Source organism: Apis florea, unplaced genomic scaffold, assembly GCF_048593485.1.
Source record: "Apis florea isolate Af1SG1 unplaced genomic scaffold, ASM4859348v1 contig_3193_pilon, whole genome shotgun sequence".
In the NCBI taxonomy this organism is placed as follows: Eukaryota; Metazoa; Arthropoda; class Insecta; order Hymenoptera; family Apidae; genus Apis; species Apis florea.
In genome coordinates this window covers 755,110-778,520 of record NW_028256721.1, presented here as the reverse complement: position 1 = coordinate 778,520, position 23,411 = coordinate 755,110, and the positions used below count along the sequence as shown (strand labels likewise).

The 23,411-nt window shown below is 21.0% G+C and overlaps 3 protein-coding genes and 1 long non-coding RNA gene across 11 annotated transcripts; 2 read left to right on the top strand and 2 right to left on the bottom strand.

Annotated features, from left to right (window-relative positions):
- Positions 1-1,625: 1,625 nt before the first annotated feature.
- wde (Fibronectin-III type domain-containing protein windei) lies at positions 1,626-11,006 on the top strand. Of its 5 annotated transcripts, none has more exons than XM_086910566.1 (14): positions 1,626-1,790; positions 4,495-4,819; positions 4,915-6,747; positions 7,208-7,569; positions 7,653-7,913; positions 8,026-8,346; positions 8,456-8,603; positions 8,671-8,852; positions 8,921-9,010; positions 9,112-9,166; positions 9,226-9,299; positions 9,367-9,466; positions 9,545-9,714; positions 9,795-11,006. In XM_086910566.1, exons 2-14 carry the CDS (start codon positions 4,534-4,536, stop codon positions 9,888-9,890), a joined length of 3,978 nt encoding a protein of 1,325 aa, XP_086766692.1. In that variant the 5' UTR covers positions 1,626-1,790; positions 4,495-4,533; the 3' UTR covers positions 9,891-11,006. The 5 variants fall into 5 exon arrangements, with proteins under 5 accessions (XP_086766692.1, XP_086766694.1, XP_086766695.1 ...); XM_086910568.1 differs by having other exon boundaries at positions 1,639-1,790; positions 4,679-4,819; XM_086910569.1 differs by lacking the exon at positions 1,626-1,790 and adding an exon at positions 3,333-4,475 and having other exon boundaries at positions 4,679-4,819.
- Positions 2,370-3,249, bottom strand: LOC147657310 (uncharacterized). The gene is made up of 2 exons (XR_015292697.1): positions 3,162-3,249; positions 2,370-2,786 (listed from the first exon to the last, which is right to left on the bottom strand). It is a non-coding gene; the product is annotated as an uncharacterized LOC147657310 (long non-coding RNA).
- Positions 11,007-12,012: 1,006 nt separating the features above from the next.
- LOC100865941 (putative E3 ubiquitin-protein ligase RNF144A) lies at positions 12,013-17,373 on the top strand. 3 transcript variants are annotated; one of them, XM_086910565.1, is made up of 6 exons: positions 12,013-12,035; positions 12,469-12,588; positions 12,723-13,292; positions 13,380-13,542; positions 13,604-13,926; positions 14,031-17,373. In XM_086910565.1, the coding sequence occupies exons 2-6, from the start codon at positions 12,565-12,567 to the stop codon at positions 14,265-14,267; spliced, it is 1,317 nt and encodes a 438-aa protein (XP_086766691.1). In that variant the 5' UTR covers positions 12,013-12,035; positions 12,469-12,564; the 3' UTR covers positions 14,268-17,373. The 3 variants fall into 3 exon arrangements, with proteins under 3 accessions (XP_086766691.1, XP_003691657.2, XP_012339036.1); XM_003691609.4 differs by lacking the exon at positions 12,013-12,035 and having other exon boundaries at positions 12,043-12,498; XM_012483582.3 differs by lacking the exon at positions 12,013-12,035 and having other exon boundaries at positions 12,043-12,588.
- crc (bZIP transcription factor crc) lies at positions 16,933-22,745 on the bottom strand. 2 transcript variants are annotated; one of them, XM_003691610.3, is made up of 3 exons: positions 22,520-22,745; positions 21,542-21,859; positions 16,933-18,271 (listed from the first exon to the last, which is right to left on the bottom strand). In XM_003691610.3, exons 2-3 carry the CDS (start codon positions 21,762-21,764, stop codon positions 17,424-17,426), a joined length of 1,071 nt encoding a protein of 356 aa, XP_003691658.1. In that variant the 5' UTR covers positions 21,765-21,859; positions 22,520-22,745; the 3' UTR covers positions 16,933-17,423. The 2 variants fall into 2 exon arrangements, with proteins under 2 accessions (XP_003691658.1, XP_012339038.1); XM_012483584.3 differs by lacking the exons at positions 21,542-21,859; positions 22,520-22,745 and adding exons at positions 19,697-19,753; positions 19,874-20,707.
- Between the last annotated feature and the right edge of the window lie 666 nt (positions 22,746-23,411).

Below are 23,411 nucleotides of genomic sequence, written 5' to 3'. Positions count from 1 at the left end.
AAATTAATTTTATTGTTTTATTTTAAATAATATTAGAATTTTCATTGGTGAAAAACTTTAAAAATTTATTTTATAGAATATTTATTATATAGTTATTGTATAGTTAAAATATAATAGAAATTTTAATTTTATAAAATGACAAATATAGTATATTTATATAAATATTTATACATACTATATTTATATAAATATAGTATATTTTAATTTTTTCTGTAAAACTGATTCAGAAGATTAGAAGTATTTTTGATTTTATATTAAAGAATTAAAATACTAGTCATTAATATTTTGTAATATAAAATTTTATATAAAAATATTATTTCCTATTTTTGCATTATATTTGTATATCAAAATTTAAAATAATACTAATTATATAAAAATATTATTAACATATTATCAAATATTTTTACAAAATATATTTTTCAATTATTAATATTTACATTTATATTACAAATATAGTTAATTTAATAAAATTTAAAATTAGATTAAAAGAATAACATATATTTACATTATTAAATAATGTAATAGATTAAATATGTAAGTTATTTTATAAAAGAATTTATATAAAATTTTTATTTTATTTCTATGTTATAAATTCTATATTAAATAAATTTGTCTACTTAATAATGTGTATTTATAAATATTATATATTATATATAATTATTTATATTTGCACATAATAAAATTCAAGAACATATAATATATATTATATTATTTATTATATATAATAGTATATTTATATACAAGATTATACATATATTATTAAAAATATAATAAAATAAAAAGAATAATATATTTTTTAAGATTTTATTATTAAGATTATTAAGATTACTATAAGATATACTATAAATATTAAATACTCTAGTTCATTTTTTATTTTTGATTTTTTATATAATATATAATAAAGTCTTCTTATAATTTTTAAATTTAAATTATAAAAATGATAAATAATACATTTTTTCTAAATACAAATAATTTTAATATATATATATTGTGGTTAGCAATATTTTTTATTCGTATTTTTATAATACGATATTTTTAATGAAAATTTAACGTAAAAAATTAACCTTGGTTTGAATTAATCACTAAATATATGTTTTATTAACAATTTTTTAAAAAATATCACATAAAATATATTTTTTCTTCATCCACATTTCAGTAATAATCAATAAATTTTATATTATTAACAATATTTTTTACAAAATAATGTAAAATACTATGGTTATTATTTATTCTTTAAAGTAATCAAACAATCCTCGAAAAAAATCTTCAAATGTTGAAAAAACATATCATGAATACTTGATTATTATTGATTTTGCATACCTGCACAAAATTTTATAAACAAAGTGTATTTTGGTATCTAATCAGAAGTATTTTACGTGCTTTAGTAAACATCATATAAGTTCTGAAAGTATTTTATACTATAGCGCATGCGTTACTAAATTGAGATGCAAACTATATTATCTGTATATGTCGATAGTTCTACATATTTCTTTTCACAAATTTGTTTGTAACTTTTTAATTCGATAAATCTTTCAAATTTAAACAATTGGAAAGTCTGACGTATTCAATTTAAACCTTAATTTCATCAAAATATATTGAGTATGTTAGCGGTTACGTATAAAAGTGGCAACATTGCCTGTCGCTTGTTTAGGTTGCGGTGTTGCAGATACTCGATGAACGAGTATCACAGTGTATCTTCGTTTCTGGCATTTATCATAAATATAAAGTATTTTTGTAAAACAAAGAGCATGTTCATCACTAATTGAAGATTATCTGCATTATAACATAACGTAAGTTCACTTACACACACATTTACATGTTATCATTCAGCAGTGGGTCATTCTGATTTTTTGATCTGAATTGTTATATGACCTGAATCACATATATATATAATATATATTTATTTAAAATTAAAAAAACAACAAATTACATTTTGAAAGACATTATAGTAAACATTTTGAAAATAAATTCTTCGTTATTTTATTAATTTTAATTTTATGGACTTTAAGGATTTCTGTTGTTGTTTTCTTATATTTAATTTATATATTAATGAATATTTAAATAATAAAAGTATATTTTATACTTTTATACTATTCATATTACTGAAGAATTTGGGCCTGAAGTCCCAAACATAAAGATCGAATCTATTGTAGATGTCAAACTATATATGAATAGCTGCCATTTTATAGAGCATAGGTACGCCATTTTGTTGTTTCGTCATACAAAATGAAAACTTAATATTTTTATATTTAATTATATAATATTTAAGTTATGAAATTAGATTGTTATTTTTAATTTTGTATTTTATAAAAATGAATTAAAATATTTATATCAAAAAATATGATATTATAAAAATAAAATTTTATGTATACAATTTTTTATTAATTTTTATATTTTCTAATATTAACAATAATTATATTATTAAAAAATATTTATAATATAATTGTTACGTTGTATGTTAATTGTGTACTTGAATGTTATAAATTTGTATAGTACATTTAGATAGTAATATTACTTGTATTACAAATATTATTTTTTATAAATTCTATAAGATGAATAATTAAATTTTGATTAAAAAATATATTTATAATATATTTGTAACATTTTTAATAACTTATAAACAATTAAAATTGTTTATAAAATTTGAAAATATAAGTTGAATCTATATAGAGAAATCTATATAAAATCGATATTCGTAATGAGTTATGAAAGCATAACATTTCTCCCACTCAATGAATTCAATATTATATTACCAGTATGACGCATGTTGATCTTGTCAATAAGAACTAAAAAAACAGAAGTAGAATTATTTCAAATGTTCAATATAAAAATATTTATATATTATAAAATAATGTTTATATATAGTATTTTTATAAACAAATATTTAATATTAGTAATTTTTTTTTTTAATATATTGTATTGAAAAATATATGCATATAAAAATGTTCGAACATAAATAAATCTTAAAATTTATATCAATGTATTAAATATGATAAAATTTTTATAAATCTTTGCAATAGCATAAAACATTAAGTATTATTAAGTAGCACATTAGTAAAGAAAGAGAGTGGATATTAGAAATGTAAACTTTTTAAATATTTTGAATCATTTGAAATGTAAAAATAAAAAAGTTAGTACAATTTTACTTGTTAAATATATACTTTTATTACGGAATTTATTAAATTTCATTTTTATTTTGTAAGAAATAATTTCTCAATGGTAAACTATGACGCCATATTGATCGACTTCGTGTAAAATCGTTGAATTTCGTTAGGACACATCGGGGCCTATGTTTGGCAGTATTCGTTCAATAGAGGAGTTTACTTAGAAGCCCGCCTTTTTCTACATAAATCTTGTATAGATTAAATTATAATTAATTTAATGTATTCTAATATTTCAATTAGTTATAATTATTCGTGTTGTGTATTTATATTTAATTTTATAAACAAACAATATTTTTGACATGAATTGAATTTTAAAGTTTTGTAAATAGTGACAGACACAAAAATACGAAATGGCCATGTACTTATCATTATTAAACATTCTTTCAATATATTATTTGTATAAAATATAAACCTATAATATTTTTAAAATAATAATAATATAAATTTTTTAAATAGTAATATATTTATTATAGTGATATATCTATTATTAAAAATATAATAATGAATTTAGTGAAACAGTTCCATTCCGCCATTTTTATTAATTGAGTACTTATGGGCCAGGGATGGTATATGTTAGCGTGCATTAAAGGGCCCACATTTTAATAATTTTAATTTTATGAAAGTTTGCATTTTTTCTTCATTAACACTCATATCAAACCAACATAAATATTAATCATTTTAATACACATTGCGAACATAATGATATAATAATATTAGATGAAAAAAAATTAATCTGAAAAATTAATAATTTTTATAATCTTAAAATATTATTTTTAATAATGTATATTAAAATTAGATCTTTTGGCAAAAAATATAATATTTTATATTTAGTTATAAAATATAAAAGATTTTATATTTAATTGTATTCAAATTTAAAAAAATTATAAATAAATCTGAATTTCATTATTAATTTTTTTTAATATTTACGGTATTTTTAATTAATATTATTTATTTATTTATAAAATTAAAATAATAAAAATTTTGATAAAAATAAAAATAAATAATATCATACATTAAATCAATATATTAATTTATATAATATTTTATTTGTATTTATTTTTTAATTTTGTATTTTATATTAACTTAATATTTTATATTAACTCATTGTATAATATGTATTTATAATAAATATAATTATTATTTCTTAAAAAAATTAAACAAAAATTAAATAAAGATAAATTCAAATGTATGAAAATTTTTGTTATTACATTTGTATGTCAAATGTATATACGCGCGTATGTATGTATATGTGCACGCGCGCATGTGTGTACATAAAGTTAAAACAAAATGTTTAAAATAAAATTATTAAAGGTAAAGTAATCATTTACAGGTTAAAGATTATTAAATGAGTAATTTATGACATTGTCTTATGTGCTATACATTTTATAAAATGGAAGCTTTAAGAAGTGATACATTACATACTTCTGAATCTGTGCATTCTTTGCCTTGTATTAACACACACCATACTGACGAATTATCAAAAGAAAAAGAAGAAGAGCTATTATATGGTACAGGTGATGATGGTGATGAAGAAGATGCTCTTTCAGATGATAGTATGCGTTTGAGACTTTCTGATGATGATGAAATTGAGACAGAAAATATTTTAACATCTGTTTTAAATAATCAAGAAAATGAATTAAAAACTAATAAAATTGGTAATCATTGTACATATATATGATTAAAATATCACAATCAATATGATACTATATATCAAAAAAATTTAAACAATATTCTTTTATTTAAATTATAGAAACAACATCTGAAGATATGGAAATTTCTCCAGAAAAAAATATTAAAAATGATACAAATACAAAAATAATAAACCAAGAGGAACAATGTTCAGATAATGATTCCATGGATGAAAAAATAGTAATTGATTATGAAAGGATTATTAAAAAAGGTGAAAATGAAAATGAATTGATGAAACATCAAACAATTAATACACCTCGTCTATGGCCAAATTACGAATTACATTGGAGATATCCTAGAAATCCTAATGGTCGTCCTTTTCGTAGTGTCAGTCATACTTATAATAGATTTAGACCTAGAGGACGTTATAGACTTCAGTCATATGATTTTAGGTTTCATAATGCATTTCTTCCTTTTGAACGTGGAAGAGGCAATGGAACATATAATTCATATAATAGATCAATTTATGGTAATAGACAACAAAAAAAAAGTTTTAAGTCTAATGTAATGCAAAGGCAAAATAGTCCAATTAAATTTGATCAAAATTTGGAATCATCATTATATAAAAATGTATTTTCAAAAACTCAAATTGATAATGATGTCAAAATTATAAAAATTCAAGATCATGAGACAATAAATGAAGATAATACATTATATAATGAATCTTCAATTAACACTAAGAATGATTCAAATCAATCACTGAATAAAGAAGTAGATGATATTATTACTAAGGATTCTAAGGAGGAAAGTTTCGTTAATTCTGTTGATAATTCATTAGAATTAAAGCATAAATTGGAAGAAAATATGAAAATACAATGTAAAGATAAAAATAAAGATATTTTAATTCATGCATCGAATGATAATTCTGTTGTAAAACTTACAAATTCTACAATTAATTCTCATGATAATAATACAGATAACATAAAATTAATCGATAAAATAAACGAAAACAGTATAAATAATGCAGATGTTGATTCTAATAATTTTTCTATTTCTAATAACTCTAAAATAATAGAATCATTAAATATTAATATAACTTATAAACATAATGAATATAAAAATATAGAGCACACTAAAGAAAATAATGTAAGTAATCAAAAACAAGAAGAAATAGTTAAAATAACTAATATAAATGAAAGTGAAGAAATTAAACAAATTAATAAGTTAGAAAAGCCAAATTCAAATAAAAATCAAGAATTAACATATGTTAATCAAGACATAGAAAATAATTATAGAATAATTGATTTAGATATTTTAAATGAAAAAGAGATGATAAAGAATGAATCAATAGTAAATCAAGGAATAACAAATCATAAAACTAATGAAATTCTTACAAATAAAGAAGAAATTTCTTTAGAAAATATAAAATCAAATAAAGAAATCATAAAAACAACAATTACTGTATCAAATGATTTGTCAAATGAAAATGATAATGAAATCAAAGTTATACAAAATGTTACCACAGAAAAATCAGTTAATAACAGTGAAAAATGTGATAATCAAATATTAAAAACTAATATTAATAGTACAAATTCTATTAAAATTAATGAATTTATTTCTTCTGAAGATCAAGTAACTCAAAGTAAAATTGATCTTTTGAAACAAAATGAAAATGAAAATGATATAAAATCTATATCAAAAGAAAGTTCTGTAATAAGTTCTACAAGTATAACAGCAAATTTAAAAGAAAACATTAAGTTGATATTGAATGAAAATAGCTTATCCAATACAAAATTACAAAATGATTCTTTAGATTTTGTTATTGATGGAAAAGATAATAGTGGTGATAGTGATAAAATAACTACTGAACCTATAATTACCCAGAAAAAAAAGAGGCGAACGAAAAAAATGATTACCATTGCACAAGGAACTGTTTCTGAAGAAGATAAACAAGGTAGAATTACATCTTTTAAATTTTATAAATTTTATGTAATTGAACTCGAAAAAAAAAACTTACAAAACTAGAATAAATTAATTTTTATAATTTTTAATCATTAACTTTTATATATATATAAAAATTCTTTTATATATTCAATTATTTTTAATCAATATAAAATTTTTCAACAAAATTTAAAAAATTATGAATTATTAATTATTGCTTAAAATTATTTAAAATATATGTCAATTAATTTTAATTTTTATTTAAATTAAATCAAAAAATTTTATTTAAAAATATTATAAATTAACTAATCAACTATTTTATGCTTTCTCTACTATTCTTCTTATTATTTAATAATATAATTATATATATTTGATATGTTATAATTGTATATGAATAAATATTGAAAACATACAATTTTTAATCTTTTAATTCTGTAAATTATCAAGTTTTTATTAAAATATTCTTTTTATAGTTAAAGAAAGTGGAAGACAAAAAAGACGAACAGCTAAGAATGCAGAAGAAATAATAAGAAAGAAATTTCTTAATTATGATAGTGATCTAGAATCTAGTGATGGTTCAGAAAAATTTGTGGTTGTAAATTACAAAATGAATCAAGATGCATGCCCTTTATCACCACCTTCATTGAAACGAACTTATTCTGATACTAATAGTACTATTCTGAATGGTAATATTAAAAAAATTAAAATAAATTCTGAAGCATGTGATGAATCAAAAACACAAGAAAATAATTCTGAAAACATTAAAAAACTTAATTATGTTCATAAATTTTTCCAAAGAGATTTAAATGAAAAACTGCCAAAATTAAAACAAGAAGTATGTAGAAATATATAAATTTAATTTAATTGTTTTGATAATAGTAGTTTTATATGTTCTAATGATAATATAATTTTTTTAAGGAATTAGAAGAACTTTTAATACAAAAAATTGTTGAAACAATTACTATGCGTGACGAAATTGGCAAATTAAGAGAACAAGCACGTATATCAGAAAAAAATCAAGAAGTAATGCGTGCAAAATGTCAACAATTGGCTAAACAAATTAAAGATTTTGAAATGGTATTAAGTCGTAATGCTGCAGATCGACGTGCTAATAATGACAAATCCACTCCACCAATTAAAATCAATAGATCTGTTGGATTACAAGTTAATTTTATGACGGTATATATTTAAATATAATAATACTATTATATATAAACTATTTTATTTAAATAATTTTGTAATATTTTATTTTACATTTATTTTATCGTAATATTTATTTTTATTTCCATAGGATCATGGCATGCAGAATTTACGGCAATTACAACAGAATTCTAATTTGAAATCTTTGCATCTTTCAAGTAATAATACACCAAATACTACTATTAATGAAACAAATAATGCAGCCAGTCCAAGGAAAGGAATTAAAGTAAGATCTCCTAGGAGAACTGAATCAATAATTGGACAAAATCCTGTGGTACCACAAAATCACACTCAGTCTCCAAATATTATGACTACTATCACTCCTGCAGCTTTAGTTGTTGCTAAACCTGTAGATACACAGCATTCTTTGACATTACCAAATCAATCTAATGTTCAACAAATTATGTCAAATGTAAATATTTTATAAGAATTTTTTTATTTTTATTATAAAAATTGCATAATAAATATAATATTTTATATTATAAATATATTATTATATATAAATATATTGATTTTTATAGCAACAAATGCAATCACAACAATCACAGCAAACTATAGTTCTAAATGGAAAATTTCCAAATCAAATAAGTCGTCAAGGATCTACAACAAATGTAAAATCTCATACAAATGATCTTATTGATCTTACAGATGAAGAAGAAAAAAGCAAAGGTAAATTTTTTGATTTATTTATTTATTATATATTAATTAAAAATATATAAATTTTAATAATTTGTAGCAACTGGTGTATCAGTTGTAACCACTACAATAACTGATCAAGTAAATTTAGCACAAAAAACGCAACAACCTTGTTTCCAAAGGGTAATTCAGACCATTCCTGGGAATGTAGCTATAACAAGTCAACCTCCTAGTATAAGAGTAGTACAACCTGCCAGTCAACCAACACCTACTGCCTTAGTGGTAAATATATAAAATATTATAAATATTTTTCATTAATATTTTATATTCATTTATATATATTTTTTTAGAATAATATGAATGCACCTCGATTAACATACGTGATGCAAAGTGGTGTAGGACCAACAAGACAATTATTAATAGCTCCAAATTCCAGTCCGGTAGAATGAATATTTTTTATTATATTTATTAAAGTGATTTGTTAAAAATTTTATGATTCTATAATTAATTTATAATTTATAATAAAAATTTATTATTATAGATACGACCAGTAACTTCGTGTAGAGCTTCATTTTCAACTTTAACGTACAAAACGGGTAAGCAATTTTAATAATATAAATGATATATAAATATAATATAATCATATTATTTATAGGAATATCAACTATTGCAAATGGAACAGTTCGAGTTTTAACAACCCCAGCTACTTCAAGTGTACAGTTAAATAAAGTATATATTTTAAATGTACTTTTGTTCTGATAATATATTAGTTATTTTTTAACATTATTTGTTTCAGCATCCTGCACCTTTACCAGATATACACAATTATGCTGTAAATCCTCTTTTAAAACTTCCACCACCAGCTCCATCATTAAAAATTTCTAAAGTTGCACATGGTATATTATAATATATAAATTTATACATAATAAAAACATTAATAGAAAAAAAAAATAAAAGTTATTGTTATTGTTTAGGTATAGTATTATCTTGGAATATGAATTTATCAGAAAAATATGCAGATATTGTTAGTTACCAATTGTATGCGTATCAAGAAATTGCTGGCATTCCTCCCAATACATCATTATGGAAAAAAGTAGGTGATGTTCGAGCTTTACCACTGCCTATGGCATGCACACTTACGCAAGTAATTTGAACAATTATTATTTGAAAATTAAAATAAATTCTAAATAATTATAATATTAATATATTTTTTTTTATTTACAGTTTTCTGAAGGCAATAATTATTATTTCGCAGTTCGAGCGGTTGATACACATTCCCGAAAAGGACAGTATAGTTTACCTGGAAACATTTCATTATAAAATATATGATTTTTAAGTTATTATATTAATGTTATTTTTGACGCACAGTTATAACAATTCATGACTCATATAACAACAAATTCCGTAACAAAGTCCTTTAAATTATCATATTCGTTTAATTTATCACATTCATTACATGTAAAATACATTTAATGAAGTTACAGAAGTGTTTATAATGATCAGTATGATGTATAAAGTACACATACAAGCAAATTTGTTATATAGTAGTAAATATCCATTTAATTGTAAGTAATTCATATATTTCTTAATAACTATGATATAATTGTAGCTAATATATTTTCCTTTCTTTTTTATACTCTTTTAGTTTAAAAAATCAAAAAATACAAATCTTAATTTTGACAATATACATATAGTTTACATTTTATATTCATATCGTTTATATCATTACACACAAAATTGCAATGTAAAAATTCCATGCTATTTCGTGCCATGTTTCATAAAGTATTATCATTTGAAAGTATATAATAATTATTTATCAAACATTTGAAGTTATTTTAATTCTATTTTAAATGATTTGTAATAGAATGTCTAGAGAAAAACAATTATTCTAGTCAAAAAGAATTTTTGTAACAAATACTTCATTATTCATACTTCCATAAAGACTGTTACAGTTCAAGACTGTACATTTGTTGTATAAGTTTGGTATTGATATTATTATTCATTCAAAGTGTTCACAAATATTGCTTCCCTATTTATATGTTATACATAAAATACTATCTACTTTCATTTTTCGTTAAATTTTCTTTATTTTCATTGTTACTTATTGTAATTGAACCTATATTACTAATATATGATTTGCTCAATTTTTATACAATTGTAATAAATTTTAAATGATAAAATACTTCATAGATTTTGCGGTATAGAATGAATGACAATTCATTTTATATTAGTATGTAAATATTAATGTTTATATGTTCTGATTTTTAATATTTGTATTGAAAATATAATAATCTATATAATATAATCTAATATCTCTTATATTATTAAGTTTTACTTATTTTTGTGTTACAAAAATGTACAAACTAAGTGCTCATTTTTCATACGAATTTATATAAACAAATAATTCTTAGTTTAATAAAATTTTATTTAAATATAGTATAATTTGTATTTTTTCAAGTGAAATACATTTTAATATATAATAGTATAATAGTGTACTATCGATTTAATTATTAGTTATGATATATGTGAAAATTTTATTATTTGTATAGATATGAATAATATAATTTTTTCACTTTTATTTATTATTTTCTTATTACAGTTTAACAAATTTTTTAATTGATATAAAAAAAAGATAAAAATGTATTATTATTATTTCACTTAATGAAATTTTAAATTTAATTAAATTTTAAATTAAATTAAATTTCCCGCATTTTTATAAATATTTTATTAAATATAACAGATTTATTAAATTGCATAATGACTGAATTTAGTTTTAAATTCAGTCTTAGGAGATTTTAAATTTATTTTTTATTAATAGCATTATAATTATTTAATTATTTAATTATAATATGTAAAAGAAATAACTATATGAAATGATTAAAAACTCTATTTTCAAATATTTATCAAAATATTACTAGTTATAGTTTCCTTCATATCAATAAATGATGAAATGATTTATAGATGAAATCTTAATTTCAATAATCTAAATTACAAAAAAAAATAAAATCTATAAAATATATAGGAATATATTATGTTTCTATAAATTTTATTACTATTATATATATAATAAAGCTATAAATTATAATAAATTATAATAATATAAAAAAACAATGAATGTTTTAACAATTTATTATTTACTATTATTATTAATAAAATCTTGAAATACAACATATCACAACTCCGTAATAAAAATTTACTAGTATTTGAAATTATGTTTTGCTAAAATATTTAATTTTCTTTCTTATAATATTGCTTCCTTGAGTTATGTGAGTAACGAAAATATAACAAAAAATATGTCAAATCAAAAATAATTATAATTTTTATATATATGTTATATATAATATGAATGTAGTGATAATTTTTTCCGAGATTGTAAGAAAAAAATATAAGTGGGGGCGGAAGTAGTTAGTCGGTAATTTGTGTATACTGTTTGATGTACTTTGTGATACAGTATATAAAAAATCCGTAATAAAACTATTAAAAAAAAATAAATTATAAAATTGAATAATATTTTAATGGAATAAACATATATTTATAAAGATTAACATTCAAAATATCAATAGATGTGTATTTCTTCGAATATTGAACATGTTGTAAAATATTACGTAGCAATTTTCTTACTTTCGCGATATGTCTTGAATTGACAAACACAACATAAATAATGTTTGAAGACAATAAAATTTTTTCTTTTTGTTAATAACGTATAACTATTTCGAAAAATTTATTTCTATATTGTTATTTGATTATCAATTTATTTTTTTAATTAACTATTTTGAATCTTGAGTTTTCTTGAAATTAAGTCAAAAACATGTCAGCAAATTTATATTAAAATACAAATATATTGTAAAAATTTAATTTTGCAACTTTCTAATGGAAATCAATATTCAATCATATTCAGCTTATGCAAAACAAAATTCGAAAGTGCCAAGTAAGGAAATGAAATATGAAAAATATGAAATGTTGTGAAATTATATTGGATTGAATGGAATGAAATATGCAGTGTCAATTTGTTTCATGGGTGTGACATTTTTAAGTTTCATGACTTATATACATCTTCCATTACATGGCAAGTGCTGTTGCAAACTGTCTAAAAGAAGTCAGTAAGCACAGCTCTTGTCTGTAACTGGTAGTGAAATCTACATTGATAATTAGGGGATGCCCAGCCTACATTCGCTCGTCATACGACGAGCTCCACTAATGGATATGGGTACTGCTACTAGTTCTGTGACATCTGTTAATCCTTCTAATAAAGTTGCTACAAACCAGAAAAAAGTTGATAAGTCTAATAAACTTACTGGAGTCAGATTACCTTTATTGCGTAAAGAAGCCAGTGTTGTAAATCTTTCTTTGACAGAGAGGACTGCAGTAGGAAAAGGAGTAGATGCTCCTTTACTTAGACCTGAAAGTAGTGCAAGTTTAGAAGCTCGTGGTAATAGCTGGTTGAGTCTAGGTCCTGGAGTATTACGAAAATGTGAAACTGCTGTGGGTTTAAGCACTTCCGCTTTAGAAGGAAGACCCATCAATCGCAGTCGAGTTTGTTCTCGATGTTCCAGTTTATTATCATTGGCATCTAGTTCACGCTATAGTTTAGCTGCAGGCAATTTTGTTCCTGCAAGTTCTCAACAAGCGCTTGGACGTATTTTTTGTAAATTATGTCTTGTTGATACTTCTCTTTCTAAAACATTTAAGATAGAAGGCTGTGGTTGTTCTTATTGTAAAGATGTATGTTTCTTTTATATCATTATATGAAAAGTTATTAATATATATATTAATAAATATATATATAAATATATATTTTGTATATTTTAGTGTATGAAAGCATATATTGAATTTGAAATTGAAGAAGGTGCATATGAAATTAGTTGTCCTGATGCACAATGTGAACATGGAGCAATACTTTCCATGAAGGAAATATCAAGTCTTGTTAGTTCTGAACTTGTGGAAAAACATTATAAATTCAGATTAAATAGAGGTATATAAAATTAATTTTTTGCAAATGTTAATAATTTAATATAATTTTTTATGTGATATAGATGTATCTATGGATAAAGCACGTGCTTGGTGTCCACGTGCAGGTTGTGAAACAATATGTTCCATAAATTCTACTGGATCAAATGGAACTCCTATTGGACCAGTTCATTGTCCTAATTGCTCTACAGATTTTTGTTCTATATGTCGAGAATCTTGGCATACTGGTCCTTGTTCAGACATTTCTTTAGGTATACCATTTGATGGTGATCATATCAAATGTTGTCCTATGTGTTCTGTACCTATTGAAAAAGATGAAGGATGTGCTCAAATGATGTGTAAAAGATGTAAACATGTTTTTTGTTGGTATTGTTTAGCTTCTTTAGATGTAAGTAATTACTACATTCATTTATAGTGATAATAAGTAAGTTATAGTAATGTTATAGTAATAATAGTATTTTCTTTTAAAAAATAATGCATTAAACAATATAGGATGACTTTTTATTGCGACATTACGATAAAGGACCTTGTAAAAATAAATTGGGTCACTCACGCGCATCGGTTATTTGGCACAGAACACAGGTTATTGGAATTTTTGCTGGATTTGGATTACTCTTACTCGTTGCATCGCCATTACTTTTATTGGCCGCACCATGTATTGTATGTTGTAAATGTCGTGTATGTGGATCATCTAGACTTGAACAAGAGGAAGGTGACACTGCAACATAAAGGAACATGAAAAGTTTTTTAATATTTCTGTAATTTCTTTTCAATATAATGAATAATTAAATTAGAATATTTAACTTGTGCATGTAATTGGCGATTTATATAGATATACATTGAATTTGGAACATCATAAGTTGTATGTACAAAAAATATAATGTAAAAATTATAATTAATTTATATATCAAAACATCTAATTTTATAAATGAATAGAAATTTAATATTCTTATTTTGTTTTGAATCATTTTTATGTACTTTACTTATCATCAATAATTATTTTCACAAAAATTACTTTGACACACATTATATTATTTGTAAACTTATGAACTTAAAAGTATCCATATATTTGTATATATTTATATTATGATTGTTCTTATATAAGAAATTTACATTTATTTAAAACTTAATATAAATAATTGATATTTAACATTTTAGATTGTGAATAATATCATCTTTTTATTGTTATCAGATTATTTTTTATTGTCAGCAGTAATATATTTCATTTTAATGTGTCTATTACATTAAATCATGAATATTCATACTTTTTGTGTATGACATTCCAGAAAATTATATTTATATTGCATTGGATTAACTGCCATATTCAAAATTTCTTTAAGTTTTTTTTTTGTAAACAAGATATATACCAAATAATACTTTATTTCTTGTTTCTTTTGTATGTACGTAATTTGCATATTTATATAATAATATTAATAATACTCAACATTCTTTTCATGTACATTTAATATATTTTTATTGAAATATAAAAAAGTATAAATAAAAATAAATAAATATGTAAATTAATAAGCAATGTATATCTATATTTGATTTCAGCAAAATTAAAATAGAATTTTTTCAAAATCTTCTAAATTATTGATTACATTACAGATTATTTTGTTTACAAAGATAAATTAATTTTATGTATATTTTTTGTATTAATTTATGTGTGAATAATTAGCTTTAATTTGAAAAATATTTACAAAAATTTTTAAATTTTATTGTTAATACATACTTGATACTATTGATAATTTACTATTAATATATTTATAAATATAGTTTTTTGATTTGAAAGAAAATTATTCCATATATATTTATCTTAAATATAATTTGTTGATTTGAATTGATAATAGAACATAGACTAAAAATAATGAAAAAAATATCTGCATAATATATTATTTAATATGTATTGCATAAATAAGTAAAATTAGATACTTATGAAATATGTAAAGAAAGCATTCTTCAATTTCTAATAATAATTACATATAATAGTATTAGATCTGTCAAAGTATTCTTTTCTATTCAAAAAAATTTATTATGTTCAAAAATATTTATTATACAATGTTATGAATTTATATTGTAATTAATATATACAATTTAAAAATAATTTTTCCATTTTATATGTGCATAAATAAATAAATATGAGAGAGTACATAATATATAGATATGCACATTATGTATAAACATACAAATAATATCTTTTAATCACAACATGATTAAAGATATGATTAGTAAATAATAATGAGTTAATAAATAAAAAATAAAATAAATTATACAAAACACGCAAGTTTTTAAATATATATATTGTTTTCAATTTATCTTATATTATTGACCATAATTGTGCATGTAAATTGTACTATTTAAGCATGTACTATTTTAATTATACTATGTTATTGATTATAACTTGTAAATATACACATAACATATATATATATATTTATTAAACATATATGTAATGTGTATATAAAAATATCTGTGTCTGTGTTGGTGCAATTTTGCACAAAAATCATTTTAAATGATTTATATAAATATAAATATAAATTAATAAATAATAATAATAATAATAATAATAAATTAATAGTTAAATAGATAATTAAGATAACAAGTCATTTGCAATTAATTAGTTTTATGTCATTAATTGTAGAATGTTATTTAAACAATTATCTAATGTATAAAAAGTCATTTTGTTCTTATGTTCTTTCTATGTTATAATTATATTTGTATTTGATCTATGTTATTTTTTAATAATATGTAGTGTAGATTTTAAAAATGCAAGTGGATATACATACATATTTTCTATATAATCTTATAATTCTTAATGATTTAAAAAACAGTTTAAAGTTGTATAAAGTTGTAGTATATATAAATTGTGTAAATATTTTACAAGAAATGAAATATGTTTTATTTTGTATTGTTTATTATTATAATACATTTTATTATTCTATCTATAATAAAATTTAGAAATTTATTTGTTTTTTATAAATTATTTAGTAATCGTTTTTATTATATATATTCTAAATTGTTTAAAATTAAAATATTTAATTTTAATACATCTATAATAAATTGCTTATAAAAAAAATTTTATATTGTACAATATAAAATAATTTATAAATTTACTATATATATCTTTTTAAATTATTTTGAAAAAATAATTTAAATATATGTAAATTTTGAAAATTTTTGTACAATTAATTTAAATTTCATCAACTTAATGTGCGGTGAAGTATATTAATAACATAATAAAAATGATTTTTTTATTTTTAAATTAAGTTATGTATAGAGTACAATTAATACTCATTTGTATTACTTTATTATTATAGAATAATTTTAGAAAATTTTAGGAAATTAAAAAGACAGGAATAGTTTTGAAAATACTACCATGAAATAAATACCAACATTTATTATATAATAACCCATTTATTATTTTCTAATACAATATTTTTTTTAAGAAAATTTGAAATTTGATTGAGTTAGAATTTTTTGGAATGAAAAATTTGCATTTTAAGGTACATTAAATTATGAATAGATTTTCTTGTAACAGCAAGTTTCCACTCAAAGGAGTTTCATAGGGCTGTATACATTACAAAGTCTATTGTTATTTAATGTATCTTATTTGCTAATCTTCGACGGACCATGAATAAGTTAGGAAATAGTATATAATTTATATATTACATGATGATAATTCTGTAGTCCTACTAAAAAGCTGTGATAGATCTTAGATATATATTCATATATATACGCTAATTTAAAAAGAGAAAATAACAGTCAGTAATTTAAGTCTATATGCTAAAACATATTAGTATTATTATAAAATTAGTTAGTGTCAAAAATATGATAATAAAAATTAATAAAAATGAGTAAATATAACATAGTTGATATATAAATGGATTATTTAATAAGACCCTTAGCTTTAAATAAATCTCTCATTAAGCCTTTTAAGTACCCAATTTCTCGTTGTAAATCTGTTACTTGATTTTTTAGTTTTTCATTATGTTCAGTAAGTTCACGTTCTTCACCTAATATTTCTTTTATTTCTTGTTTTTTCTTTTGTCTATATCGTGTAGCTGCATTCTTATTTTGTTCTTTTTTGCGAACTTTTTTATCTTCAATTGAAGGACGAGAATAAGGTTTTTGACGATTTTTTGTTGAAGTACAAGATTGTTTCATATTTTTTTTTTCAGATTCGAAAATCCAATCTGGATCATCCACAGAATCTTCAGATGAAATATAGCTGCCACCAGAGCTAGTGCAAGGACTAGATGGTGGAATATCTTCTGTATGTAAACGTACATATTCATCCACTACAGCTAAGTCATGTGCAACATCTGTATTTATTGGATCTAATGGTATATTTTTTGTATGCCATTGTATACGTACTTCATTTATATATGATTTTTCGTCTGGAACTACCATACCATATATGGACTGATTAGGATACAATGGTTGTACTGGTTGTAAAGTAACAAGTAATTGAGTATCCACATTTAATGGTTTATGTGATGGAGGTGATTGAGGGGGTGTAAGAGTGGAGCTTGATGAAGGGACTATTTGATGACAAGCTTCTACATCTCCCAAAACAGTTTCAAACTCTTGTAGCAAAGTTTGCGTATCATCTTGCTGGGGAGCTTTTGTAATTTCATTATAAGGTGTTATTTTAATTTGTCCATTTTCAGTAATTGGCAATTCTTCAAAAATAGGCAATTCTATTTTTTCCTCCAACCAATCCGAAAAAGGTTCTGTAAAAGACAATTAATTTTATTAAATATAAATGAAAATTTGTAATTTATTTAAGATATAAAAAGTGAAAATAAATAATTTATAATTTTGTATTATTTTATCTAATTAATTGAAATATAAGAATTTTATATTATTTAAAATTTTTATTTTATATATATATATATATATCAAATTTTATATATATTTATTATCAAATAATTTTGTAATAAATATAAGATAGCTTTATTACAGAGAATTTAAGAATTTCTTTTATATGAATTTAAAAAATTAATATAATTAAAAATAAAAATTTAAAACAATCATATTTTGTATAGTTTATTAAATAAGAAGTACTTTTACTTGTGTCTTGCATAAAGAACAAGTAGGAGTGGTACATTGATGTATATATAATTTCATGGACATTACTAGTTTAACTAGAAAAACAAGTTCTTTGATTTGCAATTTCTTTGGCTTTCAATATTATAATCAATATCAATATATCAATTGTTATTTTAAAAAATATATATATAATAATATATATAAATAATATCTAAAATTGAACTTTCATTAAAAATTGAAGAAAAAATTGAATATTTTTATTAAAAAATAAAATATAAATAATAATAAACTTACATAATCCAACTTAAATTCTTAAATATAAATTAGTTAAAAAAATTTTAATTTATAATTAAATTTAATTTTATTTATCATACTTTAATTCTATTTATTCTGTTTATAATTTTCAAACAATTAAATCTGATTACTGAAAAAAATATTAAAAAAAAGTTTTTGCATTAAAATTTTCTTGTCTATAAATGAATCCTAACCTATTTCTTGATAGATCTTGGATCAGAGTCTAACTTTAAATGCGTAAGTTATCTTCATTTAAATGCAGAGGGCATGGGGTTAGATAAGAATATATTTTTTTATTATAAAGAAATGTTATGAAAAGTATATTTTTTTCATTTTTCGTTAAAAAATAAGAAAATAACTTATAAATAATTTTAAACAATTTATTTTAAATAAATCTTTAAATTTTTGATTTCTTATTTTGTTAAAATGCATAAATTATAGTCATAATAAATATTAAATTATTAAATACTTAATTTAATAATTGCAATAAAATATAAAATAATTCAAAAATTATTTAGTACTAAATATTAATTAATGCAAAATAAATAATATTTTTTTAATTAAATAGTTGTTATAAATATAATTATAAATAAATTTCGAGAATTAATAAGACAGAATGTAAAATTTAAAAAATTTTAAGTTATAAAAATTTAATAAATTCCATAATTATGTTTATAGATAACTAGTTCAGTTATTCGATTATACGGTTTATATGGCAACAATGTTTTGTTATGCGTAGTAAAGATATTTTTCATTGTAGCAAATGCTAGAACGAGATAGAAAATAAAACGAGAAAACGGAAGGAAACATACCACTATAACATATACCAGCCATTATCACGTGCGATTGTTTTTGCTAGAATCCTTATTCTAATAAAAGAAAAGAAAGAATATATGTTGCATATATGTTATAATTAAATAAAATTGAAAATTGTTTTTAATAATATATAGTATGATTGTTGTTAACGCGAATTAGCCAAGTCCACTCACAAGAATTTTTGCAAATTGTATCGATTCAACGTCTTTTTACAAGTTTTTGGGAATTGACAATAATTTCTCGGTTCCACGTGTAGCGATATGCGAACTGCATGCTATTACACAACATTAGTACTCTCCAGCATCGAGACGATAATAGTTTCTCTTTATTCACTTTTAAAAATGCCAGTATTATTAAAATGTTTGCTCTATACACAGATCTGTTTAATCATTATATGTCTACTAGGTTTTTTAATTATATTTCTTATATTTAACTTGAATTATATGATTATTGATATTACGCACTTTATCAATCATTCGATTATTGATCAATAATTAAAAGTTTAATTAATTAAAAGTTACTGTTCATGATTTATCTCACAAAAATAATTTACAATCTTATGTTTAAAAACTAATGCAATTTTGAGTTCACCAAATCCAAATCAAAAACACGTGCAACAAATTAACGTATGTTATAAAAAAATTCACATTCAAAATATAATTGTTCAGTTTTTTATAAATAAATAATGTCTATATAGATATAAATTATAGATATATTATAATATATGATATCACAATACAAAAAATTAAATCAATTTTTTCAATTGTTAAGATCACTGATCGTTGATAACACATATAAGTTAATAATAAACGTGATAGATTTTAATATTGAGAAAAATAAAACTTATTTTTTATAGAAGAATTGATTCGATTGAAGTATTGGTAAATGTAAAATAATAACAAGCTTAAAGTTTGCAGAGTGATTAAGTATCGTCAAGAAGTTGACTTGTAACGAAGACTAATCGACAGAATCGTACGATTAAGTAAGTTTGTAATACTGCGAGACCACTCCTGCTTATCTTTGGACTTTCCCCTCTGACGCCCCTACTCCAAGACTGTTAAAACACACGTCATTCCCCTATCGGCCTTCAACCAAAGCCGTTTGTATAGAGGTTAACCAGTTTGTCCCACTCTCTTTTCAAGAAAAAAGAAAGGAAAATATGATACATGCTAGAAGAAGTAGGAAGAATGAAAGCGATAGGCATATCGAAAATGTTAAAGTTTCTTTCTTCTTTTGATGCACATAGCTTTGAAAACTAAAGAATGTTTAAGAATGTAATTTAATAGATGCATATACATATAAAATTGTATATAAATGTTTGTGAATTATATACAGAATTATATCGGTCGTATTTAAAGATATATTAGATATATTAAGTCATATCTTTCTAAATGCAATATATTACAATAATTTCAATCTTGTATCAATTCGACTTAGAATTCAAGCATAACAAAGCTTATTATTATAATTAATATATATATATATATATATATATATATATATATATTTTTTGAATAAATATAGAGATATAGATTTTAAAATATTAATATTTTAATAAGATTATAATGAAGATTTTTTAATAAAATTTGTGTATGAAATAGTTTTATATTTATATTAAATTTAAAATGAAAATTATAATAATTTCATTTATATGATATCAATATTAAATTTGATTTAGTATATATATTTAAATATAAAACATAATATATAATATGAATCTAAACTCTTAAATTTGTTCAATATTAGGTAGATTTTTGTTATAAAATATTAGATTTATAAAAATCAGATTTAATGAACAATTTGTGTATTACAATTTATATAAATTTTAATTAAATACTTACCTTCTTTAATCCATTCATCTAATTTTTCCAAAAGTTTTGTAGCTACTTGTGCACGAGTAGGATGATCTTCATACATAATAGTTTCAGCAATTTTTTTAGTAGGATCTACAGATTTATCATCAAATAAAAACCAATCATCTTCAAATTCATTGGACAGTGTTCCATTAGGAGACACTGGTTCGAACTTCCATAGCCAACTTTCCTGGTCCTGATTGGATATCATTGTTGATATTGTCCCAATCAAGATGTATCAAAAAAAGATGAAAAGAAATTTGTATCGTCTGTGCGACACAGCTCGAAATGAGCGCCATATTGGCTCTGAAAATATTAAATATATATATATATATATGTCAGATAAAATAAATAAACAAATTGAACAATTTATTAATGATGAAGTTATAAATATTTTGTTTCTCATTAACTATTTTAAGAATAATATAAAGAAATATCTTATATTCTATGAAATATTTATTTTTCATTAAGTTGGAATTTTAATTGTTAATCTAAAATAAAAAAAGATATTAAAGAAATAAAATAAAATATTTTTAAAATTTATCAATATATTTATAATTTAGATAAAATTAATAAATTATTTAAAAATTAATTTAACACATTAATTAAATATAAATGTTGTTCATTGCTTATATAACTTAAAAATAACTTATAAACGTAAAATTTACAGAATATAGGAAAAAATGGCCAACTAAATCTTTATGACGCAACATTAGATCATGTCATTTGGTTAAATTTTTTTCATTGCATTTAATCATTTAATTGTATTATAAGATATATTAAAATGTAATATATAATAGTAAAGTAATATTCAATGAAAATTGGTTAATATTATTTAATAAAATGATTGTTTAAGCAGTAGTATTTGTGGTCAATGTAATAGATTTACAAAATGGCAGACATATTGCACGATGGTCTAAAGTGAAGTATAAAGTTACTTTTTTAAAGATAATAAATATTACTTACTCCATGATTAATTAGTTGTGTCGGCACACTTTCGTGTGCAAATTGTTTTGTGAACTACTGACTCATCTTGCCCGTGATATGAAACGTATAGAAAATTCAGCTGTCTTTCTTTCGCGATGCATGGATAGCGAATGAGCGTCTCCTTCAGAGAATTTGACCGCTGAGGTCACGTGATTTGGGAATGCGTACGCATAGGTGCTCAGTTTGGAGCATTTTCATAGATTTTCTGCGCAGATTATGTTATTATGAAATCGAATTCTCTTTTTATTTCTCTTTATAAAATTATGAATTGAATAGTTTAATTTAATTTAATTATTAAATTATTTAATATAATAATATAATGATAATTTTTTAAAAATTCTTTTTTTATAGAAATTTTATATATATATATATAAATTATATATAAATTATTATTAATATATATTATGAATAAATATATACGTATATGTTTATCAATATAATACATACATATATATATTATATAGTATAGTATATATATACTATATGCTTGTTTTATATATATATATATATAGTGAAACATTATTTCATATATAATGTTAAATATTTTATAATTATATTTTGTATGTATATATTTGTATATTTATATTTTATAAAAAATTTAAAACTCTCAAAAAATAATGATTTGATAATATGCCTACATATATTTATTTTCATTTTTTATTTCACAGATTGAATTAAATTAAATTAATACAAATAAATCGTTTATATTATTATTTATTTATTTAATTTATTTTCATAAATAAAAATCTTTTATTTATAATAATGTATATAATAATGTATATAATTATTTATAAAAATATATTTTTATTTTAAAAAGAATTATTTAGCAGAGATTAAATATTTTTAAAATGTAAAACAAATAGAATATTTT

Bases quoted from the DNA above. Each gene is read 5' to 3' on its own strand.
- wde (XM_086910566.1), top strand. From the start codon at position 4,534: ATGTGCTATACATTTTATAAAATGGAAGCTTTAAGAAGTGATACATTA. The intron at 4,820-4,914 runs GTAATCATTGTA...TTTAAATTATAG, and splicing joins ATTAAAAACTAATAAAATTG to AAACAACATCTGAAGATATG. The intron at 9,011-9,111 runs GTAGAATGAATA...TTATTATTATAG, and splicing joins TAGCTCCAAATTCCAGTCCG to ATACGACCAGTAACTTCGTG.
- LOC100865941 (XM_003691609.4), top strand. From the start codon at position 12,472: ATGCAAAACAAAATTCGAAAGTGCCAA. The intron at 12,499-12,722 runs GTAAGGAAATGA...ATTGATAATTAG, and splicing joins ACAAAATTCGAAAGTGCCAA to GGGATGCCCAGCCTACATTC. The intron at 13,543-13,603 runs GTATATAAAATT...TATGTGATATAG, and splicing joins TAAATTCAGATTAAATAGAG to ATGTATCTATGGATAAAGCA.
- crc (XM_003691610.3), bottom strand. From the start codon at position 21,764: ATGATATCCAATCAGGACCAGGAAAGTTGGCTATGGAAGTTCGAACCA. The intron at 18,272-21,541 runs GTAAGTATTTAA...TGTCTTTTACAG, and splicing joins AGATGAATGGATTAAAGAAG to AACCTTTTTCGGATTGGTTG.